The sequence below is a fragment of the Pithys albifrons genome, chromosome 5 (genome assembly GCF_047495875.1).
Source record: "Pithys albifrons albifrons isolate INPA30051 chromosome 5, PitAlb_v1, whole genome shotgun sequence".
NCBI lineage: Eukaryota > Metazoa > Chordata > Aves > Passeriformes > Thamnophilidae > Pithys > Pithys albifrons.
Window position 1 is genome coordinate 66949076 of NC_092462.1, and position 24506 is coordinate 66973581.

Genomic DNA, 24506 nt, shown 5'->3' on the forward strand with positions numbered 1-24506 from the left:
ACTTGTGAGAGGAGAAGAAATCACACATCAGGTCTAACCAACAGGCAGATGTGCATCACCTTGAAGGCACCACAGAAAGCTGTTCAATGTTCATTCATCACACCAACTACTGTTTGTGACTCCTTACCCACATGGATACTAATTATACTACTAACAACAACTGGTAATGAATGAGAAGCTCCCAATCAGCTCTCCAGATCCTAACACTGTGAGAACAAACTCATCCTGCAGACAACCTCCAGTGTCTGAGCTATCACAGGACAGCTTTGGCTTTTCTGATCATCCAGTGAGGTTCCATGTGCTGGCAGGTGAGAATGTACAAGATTACAAGGAATTAATACATTAAAAATCTTTACTTGAGTGAAGAATATTTTACACTGGGATCATGAGCAAAGCATCAAGAGGCCAAAGATGATACACCAGGGCAACCTGAACAAGAGCCTAAAAGAACAAGTAATTGTTCACAAAAGTTCATGAAATCCAACCAACCAATCCATCAGTTTTAGAAATATGCATATGAACGTATGGAGCACAAGAAAAGGAGCCAGAATTCTCTGAATGTGATTAAGACTCCACAAGAGTCCCTTTCCTGCTGGAATACTACGAGAAAGAGGATACAGTAAATTCATACTAAAACAAACATCACAACAACCCTCCAAACAAACAAAATCCCAAACCAAACCAATCCAAATGCCCAGGAGTCTTATGCCCCATACCCAAAGCACACAAGTATCACAAATGCAGAGAGAGGTACCCTGAAAGTCTGCAAATAACACAAGGGAGAAAGCACACGAGCCTGATCAAGCTGTAAACTTACTACAGACCAGCAAAAATGGTCAACAGAGAAGTGATAACCCGTCTGAGCAGGCAGAAGAGTGAAAAAAGGCATAAAAATTCTTATTACAAGGAGATACTGCAAACCTAAGCACCAACTGGAAATGGTAGAAGGAGCTTAGATTTTTTTAAAACACAGAAAGCAATTCAAGACTCTTCCTTTATCTGGAGCCAGTAAGAAAAAAGCGGCTGACAGTGAACAGTAAGAGGCAGTTTCACTGGAAGTGAACCATCAACTCAAGAGTTACTGCAGAGCAAAAGGAAGGAAGAACAACAAAAGACATATTTAACATTACTAAAGAAGAGCTCACAGAAGGCAAGTCTACAGCAAGGAAGAGCTAATTCTCAAATGACACAATAGAAATAAACAAATTCAAGAAAACCAAGCACAGCAAGAGAACAGAAAACAGAGGAGAGAATAATGACTCAGAAAAAGCACACAAAAGGAGTAACAAGCATAACAATGGCAAAAGCATATGAGAGACAAATATAAAAGACTAAAGGCACAAAATGGAATAATTCTCACAAAACAACTTGAGGCTACCAAGGAATCACTCTATGAGGATACTACTACTAAGAGAATTTCTCCATTACTGAATGAAGAGAGAAAGCAGATTAATGAAGAACAAATCCTCACCAAAGAGATCAACTACAAGCAGGTGACTGGCATAATTAACACAAGCAAATGGGTAAAAATATCCACCTATAACCAGTCCATTACTGGAAACTGCCATACTCACATTTTTCCAAGTTGGATAGATGTGATCAATGTCAACAAAGTTGCTCAGGAGAGCCCTTGAGCCATCTCAAAATCAACAATCCTGTCCTGGATAGGACTACCATGGAGGACACCCTGGATACTCAGAAGCTTAGAAAAAGGTGAACTATGTAAACTGTTTCATTACAGGAAATAAATAACCTCACCCCTCAAAAGGAAGACATCAAAACTGAGGGGGAAACAAAGGATGGTGAAGGGCAAAAGAACCTGAGGAGCTGCTTGCTCTCGGTTCCCAGAAAAGTTAAATACATTGAAACAAGTCTTTTAACACTGAAGTGATAAGGAGAGAAGGATTGGGTTTGCCAAACACAAGCCTTGTCAAACCACTGTAATTTTCTTCAATTAAAGAGTTACACAGGGGAGGAAGAATGAATGTCATGATTTACTCGATTAATGTTTGTGACTCTTCATCAGTGAAACTATCTCATGACCAAACTAAATAGCAACATCTTGACAGAATTACCATGAATTTCCAAATAGACATGGGCGACTATATGCAAAAGAGGAGTAAACAAGGTCAAACTGTTGGAAAAAAGCTAATGCTACCTTGGGATGCACAGCTCATGTGACACAGGACATAATCCTTTCACCTAATACTGCTCCAGCAAGTCTCAGGGGCACAAACCAACTCCTTCTGAACATGGGTCTTTGAGCCAGACAGAACAGCTGGAGAAAAGCCACAGCAGAACCACCAAAGACAACATTACCTGCCAGAAAAGGATGAACTGGGGACACCAATCTGACAGATCAGAATACTGAGGGGAGAGTAACAGTCAGTTCTCTCTATTCACAGCAAACACAGAAAGCAATAAAATGTTTGAATTGCAGCAAAGGGCACTTCTGTATGATGGAAAATTAACAGCAAAGTATTTAAGGGCAGAAATTGTTTGCTTCATGAGGTTTCAGAGTCTCCAGCAAATAGGTTAAACAAACAAGTAACAAACACAGAGTCAGTACTTTTTGCACTGGCCAGAAGACAGATATATGAATGAGATAAAAAGGAGGATGGAACAAAACCTGAAGTCAAGACTTTGTAGAACTGATAAGACATTCTGGAATATTTCAGTCCGCTCTGGTGCCAAACTTAAGGAGCTGGTTTAAAAAGATGCTTTCTTGGATTTATGTCTCCTTCCTAGACTGCAATTAAAAAACTCCAAAACAACAAAAAAACTCAGCACAAAACAACCTCAAAGAAATTCAATTGCGTTTTTCAGAAAAATCATCCACCTTTTAATTGGTATCAAGGTAAGTAATTACCAATACTGTTGTGCTTCACTATTTAAAAAGAAGACAGAAAGCTGAATAATCAGTAAAGTCTACCTGAGAAAATTCACAAAGGGAAAAACCAGGGTCACAGAGCTCAACCTCAGTGGAAGCCACCCAGCTCCTGATCCACTGTGGTGCTCAGAGTGCCTGCCTGCCCATCAGTCACCCAAACATGCTCTCTCATGAACAGCAAAAGCATCATTGGGAAGATGGAAAAAAGGCAGCCTGATTAGAAGGATAAATCCACACAGCAGCAGTAGGACACACAGACACCCTTTCTGCCACCACTATTTATGGCAATACAGTGGAGTTGTGAGCCCATCCAATGTCTTTTCCTTTCAGCTAGGCCAACTAGCTCAGCATGGCTGGCCACAACAAGGACTGGTGCTCCACAAAGAGTAGCTGCCCTCATCCTCCCTGGTCAATAGTGCCAGTCAAATTCTGCTTTAGGAGTAAGGACAAATCACAACAACATATTGAAGGGGCAGACACAACAGGTGCCAGAAAGACATCTTCTTCCAGTGATCCTCTCATGCTTTAATGACAAGGATTCCTCTTCCACTAAACCCCAGTAAAGCCCACTAAGCACAGACACCTACAAAAGAAACTCATCAGATGTAACACCTTCTCGACCCCATAGTAACTAACACTTACTAACAGATTACTTCAGGAGTTACCCAAACTTTCTCATGTCACTGACATCCCGCTATACAACATCCATTTTGGTAAAAAAGATTAAGGCAAGGACACTAAAAATTTACTAATCATGAATTAAAAGCCTTAAAAGCATCAATAAAGGCAGAGTCAATTGCATCAACTATTTTTTGCTGATCACGACTTAATACAAACACTAAAAAAAACTTCACATGTAACTTCAAAAAGTTAAATTACTCAAGCAAACCATACAAAAGAATGTATTTGTGGCAGAAGTGTCAGACAGGACAATGCAAGCAAAATAAAACAGTGGAGACTAACTTCCTGCTACTAAAAAATAGGAAATACATGAGTAACAAGGAGACCATAGAAAAAATTTTTTCCCATCAGAAGAATTCATCCCTAATTTGGGAATATATTTAAAATGCAAAAAATACAATTATCTGGGAATTATTTTTTAATGTTAGGGCAATACCTCATATACTGAGGGCTGGAGTGAGAGTGCTGATCTGCTGGAGGTCAGGAAGGCTCTGCAGATGGATCTGGACAGGCTGGATTGATGGGCTGAGGCCAATGGTCAGAAATGCAACAAGGCCGAGTACCGGGTCCTGCCCTTGGGTGACAACAACCCCCTGCAGCACTACAGGCTGGGGGAGAATGGCTGGAAATCTGCCCAGTGGGAATGGTCCAGGGGGTGCTGGTGGCAGTGACTGAACATGAGCCAGGAGTGTGCCCAAGTATCCAAGAATGCCCACAGGAGCATCCTGCCTTGTGTGCCAACAGCGTGTCCAGCAGGACCGGGGCAGTGATTGTCCCCCTGCACTCGGCAATGCTGAGGCCACAGCCCGAGTGTCGTGTCCAGCCCTGGGCCCCCACACCCGAGTGCCGTGTCCAGCCCTGGGCCCCCACACCCGAGTATCGTGTCCAGCCCTGGGCCCCCACACCCGAGTATCGTGTCCAGCCCTGAGCCCCCACACCCGAGTATCGTGTCCAGCCCTGGGCCCCACATCCCGAGTGCCGAGTCCAGCCCTGGGCCCCCACACCCGAGTATCGTGTCCAGCCCTGAGCCCCTCACTGCAGAAAAGGCACTGAGGGGTCCAGAGAAGGGCAGTGGAGGTGGTGACGGATCTAGAGGGTAAGTCCTGTGAGGAACAGCTGAGGGAGCTGGGATGGGACTGTTTAGCTCAGGGGTGACCTTATTGCCCTCTACAACTGCCTGAAACGAGGTTGTAGCAAGGTGGGGATCGGCCTCATCTCCCAGGTAACCAGAGACAGGACAAGAGTCTTAAGCTGTGCCAGAGGAGGTTCGGGCTGGACATCAGGAGGAGTTTCTTCACGGAAAAGGTTGCTAAACATTGGAATGGGCTGCCCAGGGAGGTGGTGGAGTCACTATCCCTGTAGATGTTCAGTAAATGACTGGAAGTGACAACAACTGCCATGGTCAAGCTGACAGGGTCATGATCAAAGGCTGGACCTATAAACTCAGAGGTCCTTGAGAACCTAAATGATTCTGTGATACTGTATTCTCCTATATTAACATTGCACACAGTTTGTCAGCTATTTCACCAAGCCAAGACTTTATGGAAAATGCGAATGATAAGGGATGTTGACCTTCTCAGGATTATCCCAAATATAAAGAGGGTTGGGAGTAACTTCAATCTTTTTTTTTTTGGTGTCTTTGGTTCAAGCGAGGTCTAAAGCTATTTAGGATCCTCTAGGCTGTAGCAGGAGAGGCACAGACTACAATGGACCGTTGCAGCTCAGCTGTCAGGCACTCAGGAACACCTTACTGACAGAAGATGAGCCAATCTCACCAACAAGTACCACCACCAAGTGCAACAAACTGACTTCAGTTTGTTTCAAAACTGCCTTCACATTTAGACAAATACTCATTTCTGTCCTTACCCAAAAGCCACAAAGGCAAACACACATTCAGACTTACCTGAATGTTGTACTTCTACTTCAGGAATAAAATCCCACAGGCCATTACTAGCGATGCTTTAACAAATTCCTGGGGACCAGAACAATCCTCTAAATCTTACACAATTAATAGATTTTTCACCTGATTAAAAATGAAAACATAGGCTCAAAATGACTTTAAATATTGACAGAAGAATGTTCCTCCTCATTCTTATACTAAGATGCAGCCATAAAGTTTAAAAAAGAATCCCATGCAACAAGCAGTCCAAATAATATTCAAAGTATGTGTGATTAAGTGTCATGTTTTCCACATAATTCTAAAAGTGGTCACCAATGACAGTGCTCCCAAAAACATGATTTAATAACTAACATTTAACTTAGTTACTATTCAATGTTTTTCAGTACAAAGTTCCTTCTTCTCCTACATAAGGTTTTGAATCCACAGCTAGTGGAGGATACTGTACAAGTATGGTACCCTGTTTTCCAGAAAGAAAAACAAAAGTATTTTTTTCATGCAAAAGCATAAGAATCTTTTTTAAAAGCTTTGTCATATCTGAAAATTATGGAACGTTAACTCTGTTCACTTTTATTCTTGTGGTTCCGACTCTTATGATGCTAAAAGAAGCGCCCAACCCAGTGAGCTTCAGGCTGCTGCTTGAAGCTGTCTCCAGCCACAGCAGACACCAGCACAATTCCCTGCAGGCTCCCTCAAAAGTGGAGAACGACAGTCTAGTGGAGATGAATCCTGAGAGCAGTCAGGAAAAAGAAGTGAAGATAAAATAAAAATGATCACACAGATAAAACTGCAAAGTTTCTTTGACAGTAAAGGAGAGTTGTTGGGTGACAAAATAAAACCTTAATTCATCTGAAGCCTATTCCTGGGAAGGTTTGTGTTTCAACTACACATTGTCTACAGCCACATAGATAAGTTAAGGTCATTAAAATAAAATTGTGAAAAACTGCTAGTGAACCTCAGCTAAACCACTAACTTGCCATCTGTTGTGGCAGCAGCTTATTGAAGATAAGCAGCCTGGAAGCATTATGGCAATTAAGAAATCTTTTGGTCATTAACTCCACACCAATTAAACACTAAAGGCTGGCAGAACTGTACTGTGGCTCAGAACTGCTTTTTAAGGCAAACTCTTCTGTTCCCAAGAACTGGTTTCACATGAGACCCAGTGTGGCCAAGAACCTTTAAGCCTTTACTGAGGCACTTCTCTGGCCATTGGTAGCCATGAAACATGTGTGTGTTCTACTCAAAAAAAAATTACAGGCACACATACAAACTATTCAGTTGATTCCGACACTTAAATAAGCAACCTCATTAACTCACATTCAAAATACATTGTTTCAAAAAGCTTGGGCACCTGCACACACACGTTTGAGCACACACACTCCCACTCACCCATCTGCCCACCAAAGTGTCTCTGTGGTTGTGCCACCATCAGTGTTACCCAAACTCAGAGCCTCATATCCATCTCTGTGAAATATTTCCTATAACAAGTTTGAAACAGTCAACTATTGGCTCTACTGTGGTTATAGGAGTTGAAAGAGGCTCCTTAACTTCTTGTAATAGTCACAAGCCAAGCAAATAGCCTACAAAAACATGTTTGCTCAAGGCATTTTAAAATCACACTGCCTAGATTAATGATAAAAAAATCTAATATTAGAAGACAGCTGAACTACCTCGAGGAGAGAAGACTGAGAGGGTACAGCTTGTCAATGTCTGTAAGTATCTGAAGGGAAGGTGTCATGAGGATGGAGGCAGCCTCTTCTGAGCTACAGGACAAGAGGCAACAGGCAGACTCCTGACACAAGGAAGTTCCACCTGAACATGAGCAAGAACTTCTTGATGGTGTGGGTGACTGAGATGTGGAAGAGCCTGCCCAGAGAGGCTGTGGAGTCTTCACTGGTGGTATCCAGGAACTGCCTGGAAGCAATTCCATGCAATGCACTCCAGGGAGACCCTGCTCAGCAGGCGGGTTGGACCAGATGATCCCACCGGTGGTCCCACCCAACTTCAGCAATTCTGTGTACAATTCAGTGGCACCGTTACCTCCCCAGCTTAGGAGGACTTCTGCTCTGAGAGCTAAAGCTTCTATTTCTGCACACAGCAGGGAAGAAACAAACAACCCAACACCAAAAACTAGGAAACAAGCTGTGGCTCAAAAAAAAAAAAAAAGAAATCATCTTAGTTTAAAAGCAAAGCTACTTTAGTCCCAAAATACAGAAGAAATTGCAAAGTTTGCACAGTGAGTGCACTGACTTCAACCACATCAACACACAGCTGTTTGTACCAGTTCTCCCTTTGAAAAAGCCTCAAAGAGGTGAGCTGGTGGCAGAGCATATTCAAGTCTGGCACCCCTGCCTAAAGCCACCTCTTTTGCTTGTAAGGAGCTGTCACTGATGCATCTGACAGCACAAAGCTCAAAGCAGAACAGGAGTCAAGGCAGAGCCTTACAGCACTTTGCAGAACACTACAGGAACACTGCATTTAATAGTTCCAGCACAGTTTCAGCACTACACACAATGAGATATGCCCCGATACATGGGCTCTGAAGAGCAATGGCTTGCATTAATTAATAGACTACCTCCAGGAGCAGGATTCAACTGATAGCCTTCTTTTCTTTGCCTCACCTTACAATGCTGATACAATCAAGTTTATTTTAGGTGTCACTAATGACAGACACAAAACCTATCAGGGACACGACCAGAACTTCTTACTCAAGTTAAAGAAAAACAAGTCAACATTAGATTGGGCTCTGCAAGTATGTTCAAGAGTCTTTCTTTCATGAACTCACCTGTCCATTTCAAAAGGCTAAGCATATTTCATAAAACATCAGAAATGCTTGTTCTTTTATAGCTCTTTTTCCCCTCATCCACATTAACTCATCCCCTACATCACCCCAAAGAAAAAAAAAAGAGCCATTTTAGTCTAATTCTGTTCTTCCAAAGACCCCACCCTCATTCACTACCCACAGACTTGTTCACTTACCAGACCTGCAATTGACACCTGTTCTTTCTGACATACAGGGAGAATACAAGAATACCAAAAAAGACCAGCCCCTGTCAGAGCAGTGGTTTGGTATATACAAAGTACATTGAAGTGCTCTTTCAGGGTCTTTTTCAGATGTCTGTCTGGTTGGCAAAACCCCACGTTTATATCTCCTAACTGGTGAGATGTGGTACAGAAAGAACACGGGATGGGCAGGGCTGAACACGAACTCCGAGTTACCCGGCCCAGCTCCGGCAGCAGCCAGGCAGCCCTGCCAGCACAGCCGGGCTAAACCCACCCGAGGGGCAGATTCCTGCCATAAATCAGATCACACACCAGCTCAGATGGCCGGTTTTTGATAAAAACTGGCTCAGGAGATAGACAGTCATAACACAACACATGTATTTCCCCCCCTTTTCCATAGCTTTATGAGTGTTACAACTGAATGAGATTCCCAGGACTGCAAACCTCCCTTCTGATGCTGTAGGGAAACATGCCTACTGCTCTACTCTTTACTCTCCAGTACCCGTTTTGGTGAATAATTATAGAGGTTATTTCTGCTATGCTTTCAGATTTTCTAAAGAAGCTGAGACCTTAAGGATTATGGAAAAACATAACTACACAAAAAATGTATCTCACAAATAATTCACTGTTGACCAGTGCAGTCTAAGTACTAAAAGCCTTGGTGCACATTTTGGTTGCCAGCGTTCCTGTTCATAACTCAGAAAACCACAGACAGTTATGGGTCCATGGAGCCCCTCACATTTTTACAGGACAACTACTGGATTTTATGACTATAGCTAACTTATCAAACATATATTATTTAATAAACAGATGTAAATCACTAGTTTTTTATGTTACTGATGCATACATGTTTGATACACCTTTAGAAGCTCAGCTCTAGCACAGGTACAGATTTGAGACTTAAACCAAACACTGCCCAGTTCTCTACATGGTTTGACTTTGCTGTAAGTAGAGAAGCTCTTGTTTCCAAAAAGAGCAACAACTGACTTATGGTTTAAGTGAGCAAAGCTGACATTGCAGTGCAAGCCATGACTGAACTAGCACTTTTGATATTGGAGGCATAATTAGCATCTAGAAGAATAAAGTGGACATCTGAAAATGTGTATCTAGAATAGTGAAGCCCTCTGTGCTGCCAGCTGGACACTTCCATCCAGCCTGTGACCTTTCTCCAGAGCAGAAAGCAACAGCCATTCTGCTTTGTAAAACAGTGCTCAGAGTAACTTCTGCAGCACTGAAGCAGCTGCACACTCTGTATTAAAAAATATGTTTAAGAAAAAAATACATACTTCAGGAGGATTGCTACATTACCCACACCTCTCTTTCGTACTGTTTCTGTGTTTCCTCACACAGCTATGAGGTGAAGGTCAATAATGACACAGGTTGTCTTGAATTTTTATACTATAAACTTAAGTAACTCTTGTGTCAAAAACTAATGGCATATTTATTCTACTGCATTCTCAGACAACCCTCAATTTGGGCAGTTCCCCTAATAACAGTAAGAGCCACATCATAAATGTCATTTCCCAGCTGAACTCTTCATTTGCAGCACAAGAAACCTGGAAATTGTAGATTAAGATACTACCAGGGAAAAGAACAGCAGCATTCTTCTAGCCATTTAACTCATATTTTTCTTTATGTTTAATTATCCTAGGAAAATTTCACACATGGAATACTCTTTCTCAAAACAGAGCAGTCCAAAGCTACCTTGGTCACTACTAATATTGAAAAAAACACACAACAAAAACCACAAGAAAGGAAAACATAGGACTGTTTTCATTACCTTAATAAACAGGAATATATGACCTCCTTTTCCACCAGTGAAGGAGCCCCAATAAATATTACATCTTCTTTGGTTACCCAGATGCACACAAACCCAGAACATGCCTAGCACATCCATGAAGCCCTGTTCATCCTAAGCAAAACAAGTTTATTTCCCAGCTATTGCTCCACAACAGGCCTTCAGCAGACCTGTATTTGTTCAGGAGCAGCTTTGCTGCACACACAGATCAGGAGCTGGTCTTGTGGGCACCACGCACCACCAAACTGAATTCAACACCCACTCATCTCCCCTTGCCAGGCCAGAAGAGAGGCAGGCAGGATCCCTTCCTCAGACATGCCCCTGAGGGAGAAAGAGTCCGGGGGCATCCCCTAAGATTGGATTCTAATATAAAAGGATAAATGCCATAATCAAGAAAATAATGTGATATTAAATACCTAAATAAAGCTTCAGGTACCATTTGGGATCAAAAAATCTGCAGGAGAAGAACAGAACAAGAACCCTGAATAATCTCACTAATATGCCCCTATTTCAGAACTAACTTTTCATACTAACCTAGTTTCAAATTACATCACCAAGGTCTTGTTTCCACAGTCAGGAAACAAAAGTCTGGAAGGAAAGGGAGTCACTGTGTTTTTCAGAATAAAACATTTCTCGCTCTATCAATCTCACAAACATTTTGCAACCAATACAGTAAGAAAAAAAAATCCTTTGCCCCACACCCAGAATCAAATGTCTCATAACAAAGCCAATAGAGGATATTCAGCTCATACACATTAGACACCATTGAACCAGATGCCAATTTTTTGGACACACTTTCCATGTGTTCCATTTAACAATTCACAACTGACTATTTTTGTTATCAACTGACCACGATTTAGCAGGTGCAGGAGGTGGGGAGAACCAGACCTACACCAAGGCCATGAGCACACACCAGCACACACCCCCCGAGCAGCACTACAGGGTCAGGCCCAGTCACTAACTCTGTGCCTCTGGCCTCAGATCTGTTAGCTGAAAAATGCCCTAACTGGTCATGGGAAGAGACTAAGCAAGAGATATTAATGTGAATGTTATGCAATCATTAAGCTTGTTTTAAAGTTTGAAATGTTCTAGTTCTAGTTCTTCTAAATTAGCAAGTTAACTCAACCATACCATCTAAACCAAACCCTCATAGTTTCATCCCATTCTTTCCATCTCCTTTTATTAAAAAGAGCAGAGCATAAGCTCTTCAGGGCAAGGACTGCATGTCTACTAAAAACAAAAAGAACTGAATTTAGTCAAAGGAACAAATTTGCTACCTGACTGTCAAAAAGGCTTATTTTTCTTCAAGCTAGTGTTGAGTGCTTAGAAGCACCTGCTCCCCAGCCTGAGGAGCAGAGGGTACAATACTGGCATTTGTCTAGTTTACCTGAGCCCTGACACAGAATTGGCCAAAGCGAGTTTGCTTCAGGAGAGGAGGAGGCCCTACACAAAAGCCCCAAAGCTGCCTATTCGCTCCTGACAAAGCTCCCCTGTGGAACGTTTCCTTCCTTTTGAATTTTTGAATCATGGAGGGGGAAGAGAGAACAGGGAAAATCTCAAATCAAACACAGATATCAGTAAAACGAAATGAACTACAAAGATTCTGAAAAAACTGGCAATGTATGGTCTGCTATGTATAGAATCTATTTAAAAAGCAGTTCCTCATAATAAAAGAACAGTTCACTGAAAAAATCTGTGAAATTCTAAAACAGACAGCTCTCAAAGGTATGAAGATTTAATACATTACTACACTTGACAAACAATACTTTGAAAAATGCAAGTGAAGGGACTGGAAACTGACTACTGAATTATCCCCCTTAATAACACAAGATTGGTCAGGCCTGTAACAAAAAGTACTTTTGTAGCTGATCAGCCAGACACAACCTCTCTTCACTCCAAAACACCTGAGCATAGTAAGGAACAGCCAATTTTACTACAGTATATCCATGAGTTATGCAGTAGTTGCCAAAGATAATCAAATGCCTCTCACAACACCAATAATCCAAGTCTATCAAAAATTTATAGGATCAAATTATGAAGGCCTGATGCAATGCACTCCTGAATTAAAAACAAACCCAACCAAACACAACAGAAAGCAGGATCTGTTTCTTTAAATATGTACATTAAAAAAATGTAAAAATTCCTAGAGAAGTCCTGCAGCAGCACTGGACAACTAAGAGACTCCAGTTCCAATTCCAGTCAAAGCTGACACAGATTTCCCAAACTGATATTCCCTTGCACAGACACTGTGCCAAAGCACCCTTAATTTCAATATCACTCTAAAATATCTGACAGTGCTGCAGAGGATGAATTTGGATGCTATAAAGCATGTGCATGGGATAACACACCTTCCAGGAAGATTCCATTAGGAGCTGCCCACTTGCATCCCAGAACAAGACTTAGCAGGTGCTCTAATGCAGAATTTAGCCCACAGTCTTAAAAAACCTCCAGATAAGATGTATAAAAATCTCAATTAAAATATATTTATTAGCTCTGACAGGCTTAGCTGGAATTTCAGTACTGGCACATGTGCTTTTAGTTTCAACCATAAATACAGCCATTTTTAAACTCCATTCAACCTGTTTTACAAGGCATGTTCAAAGTTTACCTCATTCTGAACAACCACTGACACACAAGAACATGGACCATGCACAGAATTATTCCTTAAACATCTTGTTTCACTCTGCATTTTACACGAGTTTTGAAAGAGACACCTCACAGAACATTAGTAGAAGAATGTGCCCACCCCATCCACAATGGATGCCCCAAACCCAGGGAAGTGACAAAAGATGAAAACAAAGGGCATAGGATCAGTAGAGAACATTATGCTGTCCAGCAAATACTAAACTTGAGGGCGGAGGGGAGTTATATTTTACATCTTTTCTGAGATGTTTGCCCTGCAGAGCAATGGCTGATGATTTCTCTTACCCACCAAGAGCGTTGCAATATTCTGTGTAAGAAGAAAGGAAGGATCTCTGGTTACTACTCACAGCTCTTAGTGTGTTGCTTACTCTCTATTCAGCCAAAACAAACATTGCACCCAATTTAGAAGTGATCAGGCACATAAAATACACAATTTTCTTTCTCAACTTCATCCAGAAACAACATATGCTGGTCTTTCCCTCAAAGTCCTGTTTTGACCATGTACCCTTAACTATCAAATTTTTATGTATCACTGAGGAGATTGTGTTTTAATGTCAGCAAGTCATGCAATGATGCTCTAAGATTTCACTTTCACAAGATTATCAGTGAACTTTTAAGTACTGGCAACTTTCAAATGTCAGTACCATTGGAAAGCCATGGAAAGTGTCAAGAAAGAGATCACTGAAACCACTACGGAGGAAGCAACACCAACTTTGAAGGAGCATTATGGGGTGTAAGCATTTGCCTTTCAAAAACTGAGTACAGGGATTTATCTGTTCTCAAAATCTAATTCTAATATGCTCACTGCTTGATTGAACAAGGTCTCTGCTGCAGGTTCATTCCAGATTAACTGACTGATCTGTTTAACTGACCCCTTAACTCCCCATTTGTCCATCACTCTTTAGAACCACTTGTACCGCACCAGGAAGTGAAATAGAAACGTTTGACAAACCACAATCACATCCAGGAGTACAGGCAAAAAAGATCAATTAAGACAAAGTCAGAAATGCATTCAAGTAACACGCTGTGCACACTTTTATGAAAGTATGAATAATATATCAGTATGTGTAACAGACAGAAGGAGTCTCCCAGAAACTGAATGCTGAAATGCTGTATTTAATTTTCAAGACCTGACATACTTTCCAAGTAATGACTCTAAAGATGGAGAAATTTTATTAGGAACTACCTAGTCCAAAAGAAACAAGAAACCTGAAGGAGGAAGATTAGCAGTGATATTGGCTTATAAGATAAATATCAGAAAAGGTCCAACACTACACATAACCACAAGATACAAATACTGAAGTATTGGGGATAGTGGAGCCACATCAGTGTCCCACTCTGCAGATCACGCCATTGCTTATTCTATTTCCCTTGGCATGAGGATGTTTAACAATACCTGGAACCTGTGCCTGGAAAAGCTTGCAATCCTAAACATAACACAAAACAAGATGCATCTTCCTGACAGAGCATTAGTTAGAAGAGTGTTTAGTGATGACTTGCAAAGTTACAAATAACAACTCGCACATCCCTTTCCCATTAAGCACATCATTCTTCTGGATAAGTCACACAGAGACTGCTGTCCCAAAAGGACATTATGCCTGAAATAAGAGTCAGATTAGAACACACACAGAGAAACGGTTAATCTGCTGTGGACTTTGGGTAACCAGGTATGAAAGTGTGTAAAGTAAATTTTAGATGGGAGGTGGGAGGAGGGAAAGTCAACCTACAACCACCACATTGCTTGTTGAACCAGCAAAATAGATGGGCACAAAACTACACGGGTAACAAATGAAACCCATTTGTTACATCGCGGTATTTCAGACGGGCTGGCACACAAAAGCCATTTCTTCTGTTTCCCCCTCACGTGCTCAACAAGTTCATGAGAGCAAGAGGAAACAGAGCAGGCAGTATGGCATACACATGGGAGTCTGAAGATGCTGTCAGCAGGAAATGCTGCTGTAGGACAGACACCTCAACACAAGCTGTGTGTGAGCAACCAAAAATTTGAGGTAACCTGTATGAGAGAAAGGAACGTGAACTTATTGAGTCTCTTGTCACTTAAGTCAATAGGACACCTTTCTAAGGGCCTAATCCTCAAGCAATTTTTGTTGGGAGGGAAAAAAAAAGGCAAATTACACTACACAAATAAATTTCACCATATTATGAAATAATATAACAGATCTGAATTATTCCAAGGCATGAGAATGCAATCCACAGCCCAAGCTACAATGAATGCTCTATGCTTAATAACCAAGTTGTCCACTGCAAGAAGCCACCTGTCTCCGAAGCACTCAGCAATAGGACAAGGGGGCACAGGCTCAAGCTCTGCCAGGGGAAATTTAAGTCGGAGATCAGAAAAAAATTCTTTCCAGAGAGAGTGCTCAGGCATTGGAATGGGCTGCCCAGAGAGGGGGTGGATTCCCCATCCCTGGAGGTTTTTATACCGAGATTGGCCGTGGCACTGAGTGCCATGATCTGGTAAAGGGACTGGAGTTGGACCAAGGGTTGGACTTGATGATCTCAGAGTTCTTTTCCAACCCAGTCCATTCTATGATTCTAAGGGGCTCAACGAGAAAAAAACCCACACACACACAAAGGTGCGTTTTTGTTTTCTCAAGGCCTGCCCACCTATTCCCTACAGCTCCTCCATTACGCTGGGCGAGACCCCGCGGACGGGGGATTTCGGGAGAACGCCTGGGGTGACAGCACAAAGGGTGCGCCCTCGGTCCAGCCACACCACCCCCGGTCCGGCCCCGCCATTCCCGGCACGGCCCCGCCGACTCCGGCCCGGGGGCGGCGAGGCCGATGTCGCGGCCCCCCCCGTGTGCGGCCCTGCGGTGTCACCGCGCCCGCCCGGCCCCGCTCACCTCTCCGTGTCCCGCCGCGGCCCCGGCGCCGCCCGGTGCGGCCGCTCCGCCGCCCGGCGCTGCCAGCAGCGCTCCCACCGCGCCCGGCGGGGCTGGGGCCGCTCCCGCCGCGCCCCCGGCCTTGCCCAGCCCGCCGGTGCCGCCGCTGGGGCCCGGCCCGCCGGTGCTGCCGAGGCCGCCGCCTCGCTTGTTCTTGCGGCGCTTCGCTCCGCGCTTGGCGTCGGCCGGACTCATGGTGCTGACACCCGGGCACGGGAGGAGGGAGCGCCGCGGAGGAGGAGCAGGAGGGCGAGGAGGAGGAGGAGGGGAAAGGGCGCGGGGCCGCGCCGAGCGCCCGGGCAGGCGGGCGGGGCTCGCCGGGCGGTGCGGAGCGCAGCGGGCACGGCGGGGCTGTCACGGCCGCGGGGACTCGCTCGGCCCCGGCGCCGCCGGGCAGTTACCGTCCAATATGGCGGAGACAAGGGGAAAGTGATCCCCCTGTACGTCGGGGGGCTCCCCCTCGGCGCTGACGGGAACCCGCCCCGCGCGGCACGATGGGACGCGTAGTTCTCACACCGCGCAGCAACCTAAGGCCGGTACGGAAAGTGAACTACAGCTCCCAGCGTGCAGCGCGAGACCCGCCTAGGCGCGGCGGGTGAGCTCATCCGTTGCCGCGATGGCTGCTGGGAGTTGTAGTCCTCCGCGCTGCCGATAGCTGCGCCGGCCAGCGGTGCCACCCGGCCAAGGAACTACAGCACCGCCCAGGAGCCACGTGACGCCTTAAAGGGGCCGCCGCGCTCTGTGGCGGCCGCGCGGGCTGAGGCGGGAGGGGCCGCGGCCCCGGCAAAGCCGCTCAGAGGGAACGCAGCCCTTCAGGGCAGGGCTGCTCCTTCAGCCTGTCCCTGTGCAACAGCCCTCGGCACCCCGGAGTCACCACCTTCCCCCAGCCCCACGTAGGGCGCGCTGAAAATGGAGGCTACACCGCACATGGGGGGGCTGAGGGCGCTGCTCTGGCCGGGGGGTGCCGGAGGCCACTGGGGCAGTCACCGCCCCTGGGGAAGTGCAGATGTGGTGCTTAGGGATGGTTTGGTGGAATGCCAAGTCCGTCACTGCGATGGTTCAGTGGTGGGCTTGGCCGTGCTGGGTTAATGGTTGGATTGAGTGTTGGGAGCCTTTTCCAGGCTCAAAGATTGCTAGTTCCATGTTGTTCCACAGTGCACAGTCACACTCGGGCCTAGAGAAGGTGAAATGCTGTAGCTCTGTCCTTTGATGTGGTGCAAAAATCATAGATTTCAGCACATTAAATCTGATAATAACATCACAGAATCACAGAATCAGGTTGGAAAAGACCTCTGAGACCATCGAGTCCAACCTGTGACTGAACCCGACCTTGCCAACAAGACCATGGCACTGAGTGCCTGTTGTAGTTTGGAATTATTATGTAAATTCTCTCCCCTGCCACTAACTACCCATGCCATTAGTTAAGAAAGGAAGGAGTTAGCTGCTACCCTTTTCTTCTTGATGGCCTGGGTGGGGGCAGGTTGTCTCTTTTGGTTTCGGGGACATTTTCCCATTCTTAGCTCTGAGGAACGCAGGAGCTGTGGGGTGTGCTGCCGAGGAGGGAAGCTTTTTCTCCTGCTCCTGCTGCTCCTGCTGCTGTGGCTTCCTGCTGAGCCGCTTCTTTTCTCCTTGCCACGGCTGTTCTCCTGGTTCCTGCATCTGGGGTCCCGGCCTCTGCTCCAGTCTCACCGCTACTTGCAGCATCACGGCCTGCCCGCCCCGGCTGGGGCAGCGACCTGGGAGAGAGAACTTGCAGCTGCTTTTTTCCAGGACATGCAGCGGTTCGTCGCTTCCAGTTTTCCTTCTTCATTTGGAACCCAGGAGACACAGAGAGACAGAATTCATCTGAGTGCTGATTGCTCGTCTGTCTCGCTGGAGAGGGACTGGGAGCTCAGCTGCGGCCAGCCCGGCTGTGACACTGATACTGCTCATAAGTATAACTCTTCTCCAGGAGGAAACTTGCCGGTGTGGGGGTTGTTGTTGTGGCTGTTGTTGCTTTTTTCTGTGGCGTTGGGGAAGTGGTTTTGCTCTGGTCTGTTTATAGTTATACCTATATATATATATATTAGTTAAGAACAGTTATCCTTCTTGTATCCGTTGTCTGATTAAAGTTCCTTTTCCTAAATTTGATAAAGAGTGGTGTGATTATTGTGGAGGAAACCCCCCTCCTCCGCTTGTGGGTAAACATTTTGGTTTTTGCCCCTCAAACTGAGACAGTGCCACCACATTCAGTCTTTTCTTTAAATACCTCCAGGGACGGGCACTCCACCTCCCTGGGCAGCCCATTCCAATGTCTAATCACCCTTCTGTGAAGAAATTCTTCATAATGTCCAGCCTAAACCTCCCCCTGTGTCCTCTCTTCCAGTTGCCTGGAGAAGATGCTGGCCCGTACCTGGCTACCACCTCCTTTCAGGGAGTTGTAGACAGTGATGAGGTCACTCCTGAGCCTCCTCCAGGCTAAACACCCCCAGCTCCCTCAGCTGCTCCTCATCTGACTTGTGCTCCAGATGCTTCCCCAGATTTGTTGCCCTACCCTGGACTGGATGAAATGCTGCAGCTCTGAGCTCTAACATGACTCTGTGGCATGATATAAAAGTCATAGATGTGTGCACATTAAACCTGGGCAGTATAAAACCTCTTTTGCAGTGTTGCAGTTGTGAAGGCATGGTGTGGTAGTGAAGGTGGATCAGAGTATAGTTCAGGAGCACCAGCATATTTGCCTTTCATTCACCAGTGACCATACACACTTAAAAGACCATAGGAAAGACAGCTCAGGAGTTTGGGGAAGTGGAAGAAGACGCTGATTTCAGTGTGTCCTGATGAGTGGTTTGCAGCTCCAGTAGAAGCTTCCATCCATGCTGAACCTTTCCAGGCTTAGTTTGCCTCAGTACATGTGGAGAAGCTTTGCTTGTACATGCAGGAGAACATGTCCTATGGGGAGAGGCTGAGGGAGCTGGGGGTGTTTAGCCTGGAGAAAAGGAGGCTCAGAGGTGACCTCAGCACTGTCTAGAACTACCTGAAGGGAAGTTCTAGCCAGGTGGGGGTTGGTCTCTTCTCCCAGGCACTCAGCAACAGGAAAAGGGGACATGGGCTCAAGCTCTGCCAGGGGAAATTTAAGTTGGAGATCAGAAAAAAATTCTTTCCAGAGAGAGTAATCAGGCATTGGAATGGGCTGCCCAGAGAGGGGGTGGATTCCCCATCCCTGGAGGTTTTTAAACTGAGATTGGCCATGGCACTGAGTGCCATGATCTGGTAAAGGGGCTGGAGTTGGACCAAGGGTTGGAGTTGATGATCTCGGAGGTCTTTTCCAACCCAATCGATTCTATGATTCTATGTTTGCTTATCCTGTGGTCTGGTAAATGGGGAGATTTTGGGGGGCAGGGCCACAATCTCTATAAATGTGTTCAGTGCTCTGCACACACAGAGCTGCATGAACAGCAAACAGCAGTGGCAAAATGAGGGTACACAAAAAGGTATACAGAACTCACACAACTGTCTGCAGCCTTCTGCTACCAACAAATAAATTCTAGACCTTGTAGTATAAATTTGAATGTGCTTCTCTTTGTAATATATGGCATTATTTTCAGAGCTAACGTCATTCACTTGAAATGGTGACATGTCTTATTTCACTCTTATAGGGCCATCTTTATCTTCCTTTCAGAATTATATTTTCACTTGAACCCTGTTCATTTAACACTATGCGTCTGAAAGAATGATTACAGCTCTGTCAGTCTCTCCCTTATGTATTACAGATAAAAAGCATTATTATGAGAAACTATTATAGTAAAATCACTCAACCATACAGGAGCTAAAGTAATGCTACTTAGTCTGACATCACAGCATTTAATTCCGATACTTCCATTGTAGAAACATAAATGTTTTCCTTTTACACTTCAGAAAATAAATGCCATCCAAATGATTTTTTTAATCTACATTTCAATATTAAAGAAAATTCATAGTGTGGGACAGAGACTTTTTATAAGCTGTGCGTGTCAGGGTTTTTTTAAACCTGTAGGTAAATATTAACACTCAGGGAAAGGAAGTACTTGAATGGTTTTTCACTGAACTCAGCTACCATACCTCATTTTTAAGTTACAATTAGCTGCTCAGCCAGAAGGCTGTTTTAGAAATGAACTTGCCACTTTGATGGTGGATTTGAATGTTTGTATGAACCGGAACAAAAGGCAAAGGAAATTAATTTGACTGTTGTGAAGACCTACAACTAAGTTTCTTGCCCTCACTTGAATCAAATTACTTATAACATTCCACCCCATCCCTAAAAAAAATAAACTCAGTAATTTGAACAAACTAGCTTTAATTTACCTCATTGTTAATCTAAAGCATGGCATTGCACTTCAAAATCCTTTAGGGTGAAAAATTATTTGTACTCTGAAAATTTTTCACATTTTCCATGAATTACATTTACAAAAACTCACTGCATAAACAGTGCAGATCACTGCAGAGCTTTCCCATGCTCTTCCTTTGAACCAGCCCAGTTTCAGCAGCACTGTAGTTTTCTCTGTGAGCCATAAAGTCAGTAAAAAGCTGTATAGAGAGCTGTGCAGGTCACAGTCACCTTTGAGTTCTGCCTTCAGGATGTCAAGGTGGCTAAAAAAACTCAATATGGTTTTACCACCTTCCTGGAATATTTGTGATCTCCTGTTGCATGCAGAAAGATGTAAGGAGTCCATACACTGAACTGTTAAGACTTCAAGTGAAAATTAAGAGATCTGTTAATTGTTACCATTCTTTAAAGAATAGTCTCTGTGCCAGGGAGGTTAAAATTTATGGTTTCTCTGGTTTCAAGGGATTCTTAATTATACACTGAGTTCCAATTTTGCTAGTGCTACTTGATGACATTATTAATAGACTGAAGTCAAAGGAGCAACTCATATGCAAGGCAGCCCTAAGAAGAGTTTAAAGCTGTTCTGTTCCCCACCATTCTGTAATTACCCTGATTCACAGAACTGTTTAATTTACCTGCTGAACCTTTCTTCGAGGTCCCAGCTTTCTCTCAGTTTTCTCTCAGTTTTTCCTTTATTGCTACAGTTTTGCTGACATAAGCATCATACAACTCAAGCATTTTGTCAATGTAATTATTTGGCAACTAACACTAATTTGTCTTTGCTGTCCAACAAGCTGTCATTTTAATAGTAAATTCATTTTTCTGAGAGGCTTCTCTACAAGAGAGTGAACATGCAGGAGTGTGAGTGTAGGGAAAATGTGTTTATACATAAGTGGAAACACTTAGGAAACATCAAACCCCGACACTTCATCTGGTGTGACTGCGAACACGGTCTGTGGCATTAGAAGTCCATGTTGTTCATCTCCAGAGGCTGCTCTGTCATTTCTCCAGGCTGGATTAAGAGGACTGTGCCACAGCACGGCATGAGAACTAGACAGGGCTCTTCCAGCCTTGCATTTCTCTCCCTTTGATTTAAAGATCATCATAATGGTGAGAGATGCCCTCCATGACCCATGTACCAAACTCACATCCCACTACCCTTTGGGAAAGAACCTGGAGGTGACTGAGGTCTCAAAGATGAGCTTTGCCATTGGTCACACACAGCATGTTTTCAAACTGGCACATAGACCACTAAAGCAGCATCACAGTCCCCTGACTGCCTTTTAATCATCTTACCTCCAGTTCTCAGTGCCAGAGTATCTGAGCTCCTTCTACATACAATGGATATTGACAGCAAGTTCCTGCCTGGCCTTCATGGAGCCCTAGGCACTGCCTCCTTTTCAAAGAAAGAAAATGTTCTCGGGATGAGAATATTGATTTATTGGCTTTGGTTGAGAGAGTTTCTGATTGCTTAGTGGGGTTAAATGGAAGAATATTGCAAGCAGCATCATTCTTCCAGCAACACTTTCTGCAAAACAAAGGACTGCAGGTTTTCCTCTAGATGGCCAAATTTACTTTCCCCTGATCTTCTCTGGAATTTGTTTCACAGCCAGATGCCTAAGCTGAGAAGACTTTATCTAATGATGAAGAGGTTTAGAGCAAAATAAAACAAATCTCACATGTTTGATAATAAAATTTCATGTCAGGAATTTTATGACCCCTTTGGCTTTATGGTTATTGTTTTTTTACTAGACAATCTTCACTGGTCCTTAAACAATGTGTTCTTTAAAACCATAAGCACAGAGGTCTTATAGGAAGTCAGACTTGCTCCAAAGCACCTACTGTGGAGAACAGTATCCCAGGGAAACCTTGACTTGGTACTTGCTTTAGCTGAGAAGATTTGTGACTCCTGGGTTCTTGTTCATGGTGCCTGCACTGACAGACCTCTGTGTTGTGCTGCACTTTCAAACAATAAATGCAGACGCAGAAAAGCAAGAAAAATATTTTTTCCTCCCAAGTACTTCAGTAGATAAATTGAATGAAGGTCTGTTTCTTACAATGGGAATGCTAGAACATATATGTCTACTGAATGGTCTTAATTTAGCAGTTTTTCCCCAATATTCCTTTGATTCTCAACTTGTTCCCCTTTGGAGTAGACTTTCTCAGCCTATTCTGGAGAATGCCTTTGGAAACATAACCAGCATTTCAAAAAGCATTACTTAATTCTGGCCACTGAAATATGGGTTATGTCACATAATGTTGCTTCTCTGCCAGCTGACATTTTGCAAAATAAAATATGGTGAATTTTCTGCATCAAAAAGCATCATTGCTGCCCCTTGTTACCTACTGAAGCAGTTACAAAGAAACATTTTGTGCATAAGACTCTGTACTGGTTCCAGTTTTTCCTAACCAGAGCCTGAGATATTCCTGTATGTGGGAAATGACACGCCTGCAGGTTGGATGGAGGATGTCCTACCATCAGTACCAGCAGCAGCTCAAAGTAAAGCAGAGCAGCTTGGACAAGTTTGCTCTGAGATGCTTTCAAACCCTTGAAATAAAGTGTACAGGGAATGAAGTTTAGTCTCTCAGCTAGAATTTTGGAAGAAAATCCAATTTCCACCTTTCAGTATAGGTGTTAACCTACACATTCAGAGCTTTGATGGTGTGCTGTGGGAGTGAAAAGGATATTTCCATAGTGTGATCTTCTCTATTCACAGAGTCCCTGCACAGGAAGAAAATTCAGCAGCAGTTTCCCTGCTCACAGTTTCCAGTCCTGCCTGCCCAGACAGCTCCATGCCTTGAGGACCCCAGGCTCTCATCTTCCTCTGAAGGCCACAGTCACTGAGGATGTTCAGCTTCTCTGTCTTGTTCTTCCATCATTATTTCCATTAATCCTTAAAATTAAGCACTGGCAGCCATTCAGTGAAGTCTCCCAGAGTTTTTGGTTGGTTCTGTCTGTCTGGTCCAAATTATTCTAGTGATGTTTATCCTGTTTTCAGCTACTGCTGTATAACAAGACTGGGGGCTCTTTTGACCCTTTCATTTCACCTTTTAAAAGATGCCAAATCCATCCATCAATTTTAATCCAGAGTATGACAACTAAAAGATCAGAACCTGCCTCCTGGCAGCCATTATCACCTACAAGTACAGGTCCACTTTGATGGCAAGTTGTACTGACAGAAGCATTTTCTGCTTTTGCACTCTTTTATCTGGAGCTTTTTAACATTATCAAAATGAGCAATGAACCTTGTGAATCTTGCTTACTGTTTGTCTTTCTGCTTTGGCTTTTAAATTTATCATCACAGAGAAAAAAGAATATCTCATTGCTCTTCTGTCAACTGTTTCTTCAAAATGCCCCAAATAATTTGTTTTTCCCTATCACAGTCGTGGGTGTAGTAGCAGGTCTTGCCGTAACTTGAGGATGCTCAACAGAGCTCACAGATCACCCAGGTTTCCATCCTAGATCTGAGAAACCCAGCAGAGAAAAGGGATAAAAAATTCCCATTTTCCTCTGTTTGTGTCTGAGCAATCAAGTTAATGAATCTTAATTGACAGTTGTAAACTAATTGAGCCCAGAGTAACATTAGTGAGGGGGTTTATGGGCTCACATCATCTTTCCTGGACTTCAGGAGAGAGGGAGCCCTGGATGGGAACATCTCTCCACCAAGCATGACACTGAGCAATTAGCAGCAGTCACAGACAGCACCTTTTGTCCATCCTGGTTGGACAGAGTGAAGTGGAGAACTGGGGCCTTAGGATGCTGCAGGCATAGCCTTTAAGCCTAGACAAGCCAAATTTATCTGACTCCCTTCAACATCATTCTTAAAATTTTACTTATTATTGGGATGTCCCCAAATCAGTTGCTGGATGACAAAGTTTTCCAGAAGATGTTCTGGTCCCAGCCTTAAAAATACCAAGTAACAGAGGACATGTGGTCACAGAAAAGTCCAACTGAGGAAGAAAATTACCCTCCTTGTTACAATATTAGTAACTCTCTTGCAGCCCAAACTTTGCTGTCACAGCCTTGACTGGCAGAGGGGAACAGCAGTGTAGGTGCAAGGGCAAGGCAGGGTGGACTAGCCATGTTCAGCTGTGCCTGGCCTTGTCCACTGCCTTCAGGAAGCCCAGTGTCATTCTGTGCATCTGGAACATGTTCCTTCTTCATGGCACATTTTGACACCTTCCCCAGTTTTTGAATGAAGAACCCACAAGTGATCTCCTGGGAGCAGCCACCTGGGAGAAGGGAAGGATGACAGCAGTGAGGGCACTGCCCATCCTTTCTCATGGGGTGCATGGAAAGTGAGCTGGAAAAGCAGCGAAGGGATTAAAACTGTGCAGTAAAG

At 44.0% G+C, this 24506-nt stretch overlaps 1 protein-coding gene across 2 annotated transcripts in view; it reads right to left on the reverse strand.

The window, feature by feature from the left end:
• The window catches only part of FAM193A (family with sequence similarity 193 member A), a 78910-nt gene extending 62624 nt beyond the window's left edge, over nucleotides 1–16286 (reverse strand). The window contains exon 1 of one of the 2 annotated variants that reach the window (XM_071556935.1): nucleotides 15780–16286. In XM_071556935.1, coding sequence (XP_071413036.1) covers nucleotides 15780–16013 — 234 coding nt within the window. In that variant the 5' untranslated portion in view covers nucleotides 16014–16286. The remainder of the gene's footprint in view (nucleotides 1–15779) is intronic. The other variant, XM_071556934.1, reaches the window with a different exon arrangement.
• Between the last annotated feature and the right edge of the window lie 8220 nt (nucleotides 16287–24506).